Source organism: Pollachius pollachius, assembly GCF_949987615.1.
Source record: "Pollachius pollachius genome assembly, chromosome: 11".
Classification (NCBI taxonomy): Eukaryota; Metazoa; Chordata; class Actinopteri; order Gadiformes; family Gadidae; genus Pollachius; species Pollachius pollachius.
Window position 1 is genome coordinate 21,841,491 of NC_136944.1, and position 12,504 is coordinate 21,853,994.

At 49.2% G+C, this 12,504-nt stretch overlaps 1 protein-coding gene across 1 annotated transcript in view; it reads left to right on the top strand.

Moving 5' to 3' along the window:
- Positions 1–12,504, top strand: part of kcnh6a (potassium voltage-gated channel, subfamily H (eag-related), member 6a) — a gene marked incomplete at its 3' end in the record, with an annotated part of 31,393 nt that overhangs the window by 15,467 nt on the left and 3,422 nt on the right. Inside the window, 7 exon segments of the mRNA XM_079746193.1 lie at positions 1,721–2,146; positions 2,779–3,196; positions 8,748–8,947; positions 10,470–10,722; positions 11,108–11,301; positions 11,826–11,925; positions 12,196–12,462. Coding sequence (XP_079602319.1) covers positions 1,721–2,146; positions 2,779–3,196; positions 8,748–8,947; positions 10,470–10,722; positions 11,108–11,301; positions 11,826–11,925; positions 12,196–12,462 — 1,858 coding nt within the window.

The following is a 12,504-nucleotide window of genomic DNA, read 5'->3' on the forward strand; positions in this document are numbered from 1 at the left end:
TTAGCATCACATGTTCATGTGATGCTAACGTCAGTTTGACATGGCAGACAAATAGCTTGAATAGAATCAATGCACGAGCAAACACAGCATCCTCAAGGACAGCAGAGAGGTCAGAGGGGAGGTCAGGAATATACAGTAGGTCAGGCTGAGTCTAAACATCGATACAGCAACAAGGACAACATGCTACAGCGTCACATGTCATACGATTGTTACACTCTTCTGGAGAAACGAACCAGAGAGGTCATCATGCCAGATGCAGTCGTGTTGTCATGAATCTGAACAATTATGACACTAAGGGCTGTAGCATGCAGGCTGTCAAATGATGCATTCTCATTATGAACCAGCTATGGACAATATCAATAACTTGACTGATTCATCGGATGAGTGAACCTTTCGCTCCCTCCCGTGTGGTTCGCCTTGTCGCTGTTGGGATGTTTTCATTCTCACCCCAGGTTAACAACACATTTTTTGTACACACGCTGTTTTTAGAAAAATAATAGAATAGGATTCATTTCAAACACTACTGGTGTATATCAAAGGTTTGGCGGTAAAGCACTGTGGAGCATTGTGGAGTGGAGTTGGCCTCTAGGTCTGAAGACATGGGTTCGAACCCCAGCTTCGACAGAGCTCTGGCCCTCAGTGGCTCTGGCCCCCTCCCTCATCTAGAGACAGACTTTTGGCTCAGCCTGATTGGAGAGCATCAACTGGGATGTTTGCATGTATCCCCTCGATCGAAGCTTGTTCACCATGAACCACCAACAAACAGCCACAGTATGGACTACAGAAGGGTTTGTATGGAGTGAGAGGAGAGTTGGAGAACAACTTCTTGAGATTACTGAGACTTCTGGATTACTGAGACTTCTGGAGATGGTGAACTGGTTGTATGAAACGGACTAGAGACTAGTCCGTTTCATACAACCAGTTACAGATACAACCATCCAGAAAAGATCAGATTATTCTCTGATGGTTTCTTTTAGGCCATGAAAAAGGCTTTAAAGTACAGAGCTCTGCACACACTCAATGCTTTCCGCTAATAAATACCGAAACATGTCATCTGTCGGATGCTTCTGTCATTCTACCTTATTCCATGAATCGATTGTATGTCCTCCGGTAGCTCCTAATCAGTCTTTATGAAGGTGCTTTTCGTCACCTTCTCAACTTCGTCGTCCCTGCAGCGTCGCTTTACCCAGTGAGAGATTAACACTCATTAAGACGTGTTGACTGTCTCCTCCTGGCACACATCACAGCGCTAATGTTGTTAGCCTCTATTAGCTGCTTACAGAGTGTTAAGTGCTCTAGGAAACCGTCTGAACACAGCTGACCAAAGACACACACGCATAGACACACAAACACAAACACGCACGCAGTCACACATTTCTAAACACACGCACACGCAAAAAGACACACAGAGACACACACACACACCCACACACTTAAAGGGAAAGTACTACTATATTTGACATTTGAATTTTAATTAACGAGTATAAACCTTGTCCCTCTATCCTCCCCCGTTCTTACAATTACAATTAGGGCATTTAGCAGACGCTCTTATCCAAAGCGACTTACATCAGTTAAGCCAGCTCGTCAGGAGCAGTTAAGGTTAAGTGTCTCGCTCAGGGACACATCAACACTCGCGCCGGGGATCGAACTAGCAACCTTTCGGTTACAAGACCACTTCTCTACCCCCCCCCACCCACCCACCCACCCACCCACCCTCCAGGTGCTGTCCCTCGGCGCCGACGTCCTGCCCGAGTACAAGCTCCAGGCTCCGCGCATCCACAAGTGGACCATCCTCCACTACAGCCCCTTCAAGGCGGTGTGGGACTGGCTGATCCTGCTGCTGGTCATCTACACGGCCATCTTCACGCCCTACTCGGCCGCCTTCCTGCTCAACGAGGTGGAGGAGGAGCGCCGGCGCACCTGCGGCTACACCTGCAACCCGCTGAACGTGGTGGACCTGGTGGTGGACGTCATGTTCATCGTGGACATCCTCATCAACTTCCGCACCACCTACGTCAACCACAACGACGAGGTGGTGAGCCAGCCGGGGCGCATCGCCCAGCACTACTTCAAGGGCTGGTTCCTCATCGACATCGTGGCCGCCATCCCCTTCGACCTGCTCATATTCCGCTCAGGTTCGGACGAGGTGAGGAGAGAGAGGGAGGGAGGGAGGGAGGGAGGAACCGGGAGGGAGGTTGGGACGAGGTCAAGGGTGTCCTGGAGAAAGATAGGGAGAGAGCGAGAGAGAGAGAGGTTCAGACAAGGTGAGGGACTTCCTGAGGTGGGAGAGAGGCGGTTGAGAGTGCGTATTCGCTCTCCAGAACTCTGTGTTCCTCAGGGTCTAAATGTGTCACGACAGATTGCCGTGACATTTCCTCGTCCCCTCCTCAACCACTCAAACGCTTCACGTAACGACACATTAACGCACTCGCAGGTTCGACACATCCCACAGCATCCTTCCCCCTTCTCACTCAAGCCTTAGAGCACCATCCTTCTAAAGGGCTGATTCTGGTCCCACGTTCACGCAACGCAGGGGGGTCACGGACCCCTTATCCCTTGCGGACCCTCCCTGCGTCCACCGCGAGGGCCTGACGTGCCCCGGTAACCTTCCGTCAAGGCGACCCAAGCAGCAGCAAGGGCTGCGGTCGGTCCGCTTACTAAAACCCCGACGCAGAGCCACAAAGCTTCCCGACTGCGTCTGCGTGGCCATTGCGCTGCGCGAACGTGGGACCATCATCAGCCCTTCACACCGTCCCTTCTCTCTCCCCCCCCCTCCAGCCCCAGACCACCACACTGATCGGGCTGCTGAAGACCGCCCGGCTCCTCCGGCTGGTGCGGGTGGCGCGCAAGCTGGACCGCTACTCGGAGTACGGCGCGGCCGTGCTCCTGCTCCTCATGTGCACCTTCGCCCTCATCGCCCACTGGCTGGCCTGCATCTGGTACGCCATCGGCAACGTGGAGCGCACCAGCTCGGCGCGCATCGGGGGCCTGAAGATCGGCTGGCTGGACAACCTGGCAGAGCAGATCGGGAAGCAGTACAACGACAGCGCCATCGGGTCGGGCCCGTCCAACAAGGACAAGTACGTGACGGCGCTCTACTTCACCTTCAGCTCGCTGACCAGCGTGGGCTTCGGCAACGTGTCGCCCAACACCAACCCCGAGAAGATCTTCTCCATCTGCGTCATGCTCATAGGATGTGAGTAGCTGCTGGGGGGTCAGAGGTCGGGGTTCTTTGTGTGTGGGTGTGTGGGTCTTTATGTGTGTATGTGTTTGTGGGTGTTGGTGTGTGTGTGTGTGTGTGGGTCTTTATGTGCGTATGTCTTGTGGCAGCCCGGCACGGTGAGCGAACCACCTCCTCCCAATACAGGACACAACTTTGCTGGGCAAAAGCCAAAAAGGCATGTTTACTCCAAAATCAAACAAAGTCTCGTACTGAAAATAACACATCAACGAAAAAACCTGGGAGGAATCGACGGTCCTATCCCTCGTGGGTGGAATCCCGTCACCCACGGTCTCTCCTTGCCCGAGCCACATGGCTGAGAGAGCCATAATATAATAAGTGGAGAAGCAGGCTATCTAAGGCTACGTTTACATGATGACGGTCTGAATAGAAGACGCAAATGTGGCGTCGCATCTTCACTTTTTATTCCGCGTTTAGACAAGCGTTTTCGGGAGGAAATCTGCGTGCATACGGTGACGCAAAAGTGTGTGGAATTCGATTGGGTATGCATGTCAGGCGGCTAGGTGGTGCTGTGATACACTCAGGGGCGCCGCTAGGGGTTTTGGGCCCCATGAAAAGAATCTTTACAGGGCCCCCAACACAGCGGCAAAAATTTTTGATGCTATTTTACATACAATTATGCATTTTAATGGTATTTTTGACTATCATTACCATATTTGTGAAAGAAGAACAGCATGACAGTTGACATGTACAGTAGGGGAAGAACTGAGCACTCTGAATACAATGGAATTCATTTTGAGTAATTTATTTGCTGCACCACTGATTCTTAAATTGGAAATAAACTCTTCCATGAAAAAATAGCAATTATAATCAGTGGAGAGAAAAAAATCTCAGCAAAAACAAAAACGCCATCAGAATACAAAATGGCCATATATGATTTCTCATCATTTAAGTAGAACTTAATATATGAAAGAATGGCAAATATATAATATAACGTTGCCGACTGAGTCAAGCTTCCTTTTGCAACCTTTCAATCACTGGTCCTTGCTCAACTCTTCTCACCCAAAGCCCAACGCCGAGCCTTCTCATGTGCAAAATCACTTATCAGGTCTTTGAAGTCCAGCTTTCTAGCCAACTGACTCTCAATTGACAGCATGGCAAGACTGCAAAGTCTTTCCTGAGACATTGTGGACCTCAAATAGTTTTTTATCATTTTTAGTTTACTGAACGCTCTCTCACCACCAGCAACAGTAACTGGCAGGGTGCAAAATATGCGCAAGGCGATGCACACTTCTCCAAAGATGCTTTGCAGCTGCAGCTTACAAATTGCATTCAGGAGTTCAAGAGGGGACAGGTTAGGGGGGAAGTTGGCTGCATATACACTGTTTAGGTGTCTTACTTGATTTTCAAAATCAGGAGTAAGATCACTAGAATACTTTGTGATCAGTGGTTGGCACACAGAAGAGATTTTGCCCTCACTAATCTGCCCAACTTTCAGAACAGCAGAAAACTCGTTGACAATATGTGCAATGCCCCGGAACCTAGTATCCAAGTCACTGATGATACGGTCCATGGCTGTATAAAACACAGTGTTCCGAAACACTGTTTCTGAACTCTCCTGAGTTGTCTCCTCTTCAGCGGTTTCATCATGGAATCTCCGCCTTTTCTTCTGGCGGCTGGACTCCTTGCTTAACTGAGGTGTAACATTCATTTCCCCAGCTATCAACTTTGCCTCAGCTAGGAGAGTGTCCCATGCATCTCTTAGAGACTGCATCTCTTCTGTCAAGTCTCTGATATTGGCTGCTTCTATGTCAAGTGATATTTTTCCTGACTGGAGAATAACATTCCTGTTGTCAATACTTTGCAGTACCTTCAGCCAGACAGTGAGAAGAACAACAGCATCAAATGACATGAAGTATTTCCTCAAACCATTAGCTTCTGATCTTGCTTCACTGGTGAGACTGCATGTCATAACTATGCTATCAAGGGATTTGAGGACAGAAGGTAGGTGCTTTGCCACAGGTTTAACAGCCTCAATCCTTGCACTCCAGCGGGTATCAGATAGGCGATGCAATGAGCAACCTGTTTGCTCTTTATAGATGGCCCAACGCTCTGGGCTGCCACTTACAAATGTGTACAGGCGATTTATGCAGCCGAAAAATGTGGATACCTCTGGGCTTGACTGTGCAGCATGCACACCAACAAGATTTAATGTGTGGGAGGCACATGGTGAATAAGTAGCCAGCTTGTTTTTCTTCAGTATTTGAGCTTGGACTCCCTTTATTTTCCCTGACATGTTAGCCCCGTTGTCATAGCCCTGCCCTCTGCAATCACCGATGTCTATCCCATGGTCACGAAGAACTGCATGAATCATCTCTGCGATCTCACTCCCCGTCTTTTTGTGAAAATCCCTGAATTCAAGGAACCTCTCCGTAATTTCCCACTCATCTTTTTCTTTGTCATATTTAACATACCTTAGGAGCACCACATTTTGCTCAGTATGGGAAATGTCTGGTGTGGCATCACAGATGACAGCATAATATATGGCATCCTCCCGTTCCTGCAGAATTCTTTTCAGAACTCGTCGTCCACATAAGTTGCTAAACTCATTCTGACTGTCAGAGCTAAGATAATGTGTTAGCCTGGTTCCTTTTCCTTCTTTTTGTTTTTGTTTGTTGTCCCTGATTTTTTTAAAGTGCTCTTTCAGCAGAGGATCATAATGTGACAAGAGCTCCAGTGTGCCTAGGAAATTGCCATTATGTCTTAAGATTATGTCTTTGGTTTTGCCCCTGAAAGGCAGGTTTCTTGAGGCCAAGTGTAGGGTTACGTCTAAGAGTCTCTCCAAGATGGCTCTATTTTTCTCTATTTCTGTTTGCAACTCCTTATTTAACAGAGAATCCACACCTCTATCTTTCATTACAGATCCTTGCAGATTTTTCCATCTTAAGTAGCAATCTCTATGTGCCTCACTCCTCTCATGGACTGGGAATTTATTGTACATTCGACGCCACTCCACATCACACATTTTATACCCATTTTGACTGGTCAGTGCACTAGTGGAAGGCTTTTTCTGTACATGGGAGAAAAGCACACATGGTATGCAATAAAGTGAATTATTACTTTGACTAAAAGTCAGCCAGTCTCTGTTTACCTTTTCTCTTTTATTTGCTGCCTTTGTATAATTCAGGTAGTCAGGGAATGGCTTCCCCTTTGAATCACATGGCATTTCTACTTCTTTCTCTCTCATGGCCAATTTCCTTACTATCTTCTCCCTATCCTGATCAGTTAAAGCTGCTGGCCAGAAACCAGGGTCATCAGTCAAATGATCTTCTTCCCTTTCAAAGACCTGAACATCAGCTTGTTGTTCTTCCTGCCTCTCTGTTGTCTTTCTGGCTCTTTCTGTATTCAGTCCATCCTCCTCTGAATTCCTTTCAACTTCTTCGCCCTCACTCTCTGTCGCCTGTGTTTCTGCACTCTCACTGTCATCTGTACCCTCTTCCATCTCTTCCTCCACTTCCTCCACATCCCTCCCTGACAAACCAGAAGAGGGTCCTAGACCTGGCTCTGTAGAGTGTACATGACATACATTAATTATATAGGATTTCCTATAATATAACTATTTGTAATAGCATAGTCACCAACATGTAAACTTCTCTGATTGGACTGAGAGCAGTCACCCCAGTCTGCTGCACACACCACAGATGTTCTCCTCTGTTCTTACTGCACGTCTTCTATTTCATTTTTTAAAAGGGTTTATACTTTTTAAACCGTTAAAATTGTTCAAAATGCCTTTTATTTAATTCATTTTCTTAATGAATTACCTTCATCTTTGTATTGTTTTGAGACTGTAGTAAAATGTATTATATTTTGTATTATATTATGTATTATTATTATTATTATTATTATTTCAACACACACAGCTGCTCACCTCCTTCCTCATGTGGGGGCACTGGGGCTGATTCAGGGGCAGGGGGAGTTGGGGGCTGACAGACAGCTGCTGCAGCTTCTGGTGCACTTGACTCTGTTCAGAACGAGGCATCATTTTCACAGAGAACAGCTTGATAAATGTTTGACTGGATTGATTATTTAACTAATATAGCAGTAAAATGTAAAAATCCAGAGTTTTCTTGAGCTAACATGGTGAGAAAAGTGAGCTAGCTTATAGACCACAGACAGGGACAAAGTTAATATCCATAACTTTCCACCACAACAAACCCACCTTTTTTTTGGAAATACTGGGTGACATATTGTCGACCCTTCAACTCCTTCTCCTCTCTTAATTTATTTTCCTTTCTTTTTTGGCTGCCTGATTTTTGAGGCATACTGCTGTCTCCTCCGCTTTGCCCGCTGTGGCCGCCGGTGCGCTACCGCAGCTGATCCAGTCGGACTGAACCATTTTACGTAAATAGAGGGGGGGAAGGGGGGGCCCTGCAGGGGTTGATGCTTCCAAAACAGATAAAGGAATTGTTACCAGGACATGGAAAATAAAATATGTGTGATTATATGTTAGTTAATAACTTAGTGTCATTATTTTTTCTGTATTATAATTTCATCATCATTAGGTGCCTCTCTGGGCCCCCCCTCCATCATGGGCCCCTAGAATCCGTCTCCTTTACCCCCCCTTTTCGGCGCCCCTGGATACACTATCACACAACACCACCACGTCTGAGCGCATGCGTAGAATCTTCCTTCTCTTATCTGCGCCGCGAAAAACAAAACATAATTACAGATCCTTCTCCGTTCAGTTATATTAGCTGTACATATCCTGTACATTTCGTGGAAAGACTCCTGTAAGTTTATTAGAGCTGCCAGAGCAGCTTGACGGTCCGACGCATGGAAATAATCCAACACGTTGGTTTATTTCCCTGTACTGGCGCTGTATGTGACATAAACGCGTACGCGACGTGAGCAGATCTGAGTAGAGTTTCGCGTCTTGGCAGTGTAGACGGAAACGCTACGGCGGAGCGTATTTAAGTTTTTCACTCTGGAGGGCGGTTTCAGATTTTTGCGTTTTAAAGCCCCAAAAACGCCGTCACCGTCTAAACGAAAGGCACTTCCGATAAAATATTTTGTCGTTTTTACCGGCAGGCGTCCTTGTGTAAACGGGGCTAAGCCCAGCTTCTCCACCTGTTCCTCAGGTGCTCTGCATCTGCTTAATCGGCCCCGGCTCTAATGCCCTCAATGGCGCATCTGGGGGTAGACTGCTTCCAGGGGACCTGGGCTGGCTCCGGGTTGCCACAGTCTTTACGTGTGTGTGTGTGTTTGTGTGTGGTAGTCTGTGTTTGTGTGTGTCTCACTGTAATTATAAACCCTGAGAAAAACACAAAAATAAGGAATATCGTTTCAACGCATTCACCTAAAGAAACAAAAAACATCACACCTAAACCTACCACGAGTAAACAACAATTTAGCTTCCGGAAAAACACTATTATCCCGTCCTCGTATATACACATAAACACGACCTGGAGGTATGAACGCAGTCGTGTCCCTCAGGAGATGTCCATCCCATCCCTGACCTCCCAGCCTCAGCATCTCTCTGCCCCCTCTCCCTCCCCCTCCCCTGCAGCGCTGATGTACGCCAGCATCTTCGGCAACGTGTCGGCCATCATCCAGCGTCTGTACTCGGGCACGGCGCGCTATCACACCCAGATGCTGCGCGTCAAGGAGTTCATCCGCTTCCACCAGATCCCCGGCGGCCTGCGGCAGCGGCTGGAGGAGTACTTCCAGCACGCCTGGTCCTACACCAACGGCATCGACATGAACGCCGTGAGCAACACGCACGCACACGCACGCACACAGTTGCACGCACGCACACACACACGTACGCACGCACGCACGCCCCCTACGCGTGCTACACACTACACTACTACATGTGCATGTTATGTACCAATTAATGTAGTTGTAAAGTGGTATCCATGGATGCTAATAAATAATTCAAACAACAAGTTGTGAAAGTAGCGATGAGGTAGAGCGGGTTGACTTATAACGGAAGGTTGCTGGTTCGATCACCGCCCCCTCCTACCTCAGTGTCGGGGTGTCACTGAGCAAGAAAGGAAACCCGACAGGAAAATAAATATATATAGTAGTATACTACTAACCCGAAAGTTATGCACTGTTTTAATCTCTACTAGCCCCGTAGGTTGTGCTATGACCCCTTATCAAAGCAGAACCTATAAGTCAACTCTAAGAACTGTACGCTGGTGTTTAAAGGAAGGGCTCTCACAGTAAAGGTGTTTGCTCTCTACAGTGCATCCATTCTCTCCCTAACGTCGGAGGACTCTTCCTAGACTCCCTAACACATGGGTCCAGCCATGGGGGGTATAGCTCAGTGGCAGAGCATTTGACTGCAGATCAAGAGGTCCCCAGTTCAACTCTGGGTGCCCCCTACCTATTGCCATCAGTAAATGAGGATTGCTCTGGATGTTACTGATTAGAACACTCATTTTAAAAAGGTGAAAACGGGAATTGTCACCTAGAACAAAAACAGTATCCCGATTTTACAGCACATATCTCTACCCCTGCTATGAGAGCATTCGGTGTCGCATCAGACAAAGAAAAAGTCCCAACTTGGCAATGGCAGTGAGCACCGATGGTGTTGGGGATGTGCTAGCTGTTGGCAGATCAGTGCTCTACAGGGACTAGCTCTCTGCCCCTGGCCTCTATCAGCACACAGACACAGTGACAAGAAACACATGCACAGCCCTGTCAGCTCAATCTCAACTCAGCCGTCACCCCTGGTGGCGGATCTGTGTACTGCAACCCATCGCCCACCAGACAAGCCAGCTATGTCTCTTGTTCACCTGCGTTTTATGTAATACTTTATTTTTGTTTCATTGCTGCAATCGCTTTTATTCAAAACGATTTTGGTGTCTAATTAACCCTCGCTTGCTAACACTTCTTTGTCAACCCTCTCTCTCTCCCCCTCCTCTCTCTCTCTCTCTCACTCTCTGTCTCTCTCTCTCACCCCCTCACTCTCTCTCTCCCTCTCTCTCTCTCTCTTCTCTCCCTCTCTCTCTCTCTCTCTCTCTCTAACTCTCTGTCTCTCTCTCTCACCCCCCCTCACTCTCTCTCTCTCTCTCTCTAACTCTGTCTCTCTCGCTCTCTCGCTCTCTCTCTTCTCTCCCTCTCTCTCTCTCTCTCTCTCTAACTCTGTCTCTCTCGCTCTCTCTCTCTCTCTCTCTTCTCTCCCCCTCCGCCCCCCCCCTCTCCCCCCCCCCTCCCCCCTCTCTCCCTCCCCCCCCCCCCCTCCCCCCTCTCTCTATCTCTCCCCCTGTGGCGCCCCCTGCAGGTGCTGAAGGGTTTCCCCGAGTGCCTGCAGGCGGACATCTGTCTGCACCTGAACCGCACGCTGCTGCAGAACTGCAAGGCCTTCCGCGGCGCCAACAAGGGCTGCCTGCGAGCGCTCGCCATGCGCTTCAAGACCACCCACGCCCCGCCCGGCGACACCCTGGTGCATTGTGGGGACGTGCTCACCGCCCTCTACTTCATCTCCCGCGGCTCCATCGAGATCCTCCGGGATGACGTGGTGGTGGCCATACTGGGTGAGCTGGGAACACTGGGAACGCTGGTCGGGCACGTCGTAGGTTGTACACACACCTGTGGGACACGCGTTGGGATTAGAGAGGGCTTTGGTGCCTTGTGCGTTTGCTGATTTACTTTAGTTTGTTTCAGTTTGTTAAATTATTTTGTGTGAATGTATTTTAATTTTATAAGTTTTTATTTTCTGGTATTTGGAAGCAGTGAGTATTTTAAGTACAAAATGCACACATACAAACGCAACTGTGAAAAATCTCCCAATATTTTTGGGAAGGTTTTTCAATGAGGCCGGAATGATCCGGAAAGCGTTGAGTAGGAACAGTAGGAAGGTTCCACGAGGCTAACAGACGTGTAGGTGAACCCCTCCCTTCTCCTACGGTGTACCCACAGGCAAGAACGATATCTTCGGCGAGCCGCTCAGCCTGTACGAGCGTCCGGGGAAGTCGAGTGCGGACGTGCGCGCGCTGACCTACTGCGACCTCCACAAGATCCTGAGGGACGACCTGCTGGAGGTGCTCGACATGTACCCCGACTTCTCCGACATCTTTTGGAGGAACCTGGAGATCACCTTCAACCTGAGAGATGTGAGTTCCACCAGGGATCACCCATCACCTGGAGATGGGCTGTGCGGGATGGCTAGGGATCAGCAATCACCTGACGTTATACTGTGTGGAGACGGCTCTGTGATTGGTTGAAACCAGGGATCACCAGTTAGTGTTGTACTGTATGAAATGAGACACTGCTGTTTGTTTGGATCAGTAATCAATATCGATGAACTTTACATCAACACTCAACCGTAGCTTTAGAAGTATTAACAAAAATTCAAATTATACTTTAAAGGATATTTCACCTTACTTTTTCCTCATAAAGTTTGCAAATTAAGCTCTTTAAGCCCTCAAGTCTAATAGAAGTGAGGTTAAGATCTCCACAGAACCGTAGCTGTAGCTAAACTTCACAGTGTTGTCTAACCGGGCCCAGCTAGCGTGTATCTGCAGGCAGAGTGCTGGTCGATGTGGCATGATGTAGGGGTGATGTAGGTGTGATGTTGGTGTTATGAAGGTGTTAGGTAGGTGTATGTTGCTGGGTGTCTGACGCTGGTGTGTCTCAGGCAGACAGAATCCACCAGGTGACCCCCAGCGGAGACTCTGAGTGTGGCTACCACCGTCCCCGGCACCGCAGGCATTCGCTACGCCGCCGCAACCGACCTGGTAGGAAACCTCAGTGTGTGTGTGTGTGTGGGTAGGTCAGTGTGCAAGCCTATGTGTACGTGCGTTTTTCCGTGCGTGTGTGAGTGCATTTGTCAATGCGTGTGCCTTTGTGAGCGTGTGTGTGTGTGTGTGTGTGCGTCCGTGCGTGGTGTGCGAGGATGTGTTTGCATGCGTGTGAGAGAGCTAGCTGCAGACAGAGAGAGAGCGATCAGAGGTCGCTGACCCCTCCCTGGTTGTGACCCATATCCCCCCCCCCCCCCCGCGCTGCAGACGGGATGGACCGCGACGACGCCTGCCCGGACCAGGCCAATCACCGTGGCAACGCCGCCGTCTCCGCCTGGGACGAGCTGGGCAGCAGCGGCAGCCTGTACTCCGCGTCCAGCGACGAGGAGGTGAGGTCCGCGGGCCACGGCAAGGCCCAGACCTACCCCCCCGGGGGCGGGGGAGACCCGCTGGACTACCCCCCCGCCGAGCAGGACTTCCTGCCGTCATCGGGCCTGGGGCCGGCCCTGGACCACTCGGGACCCCCCTACTCAGGTGAGGGTTTGGAGCGCCTCAAAGGTGGAGGCGGTCCGTTTT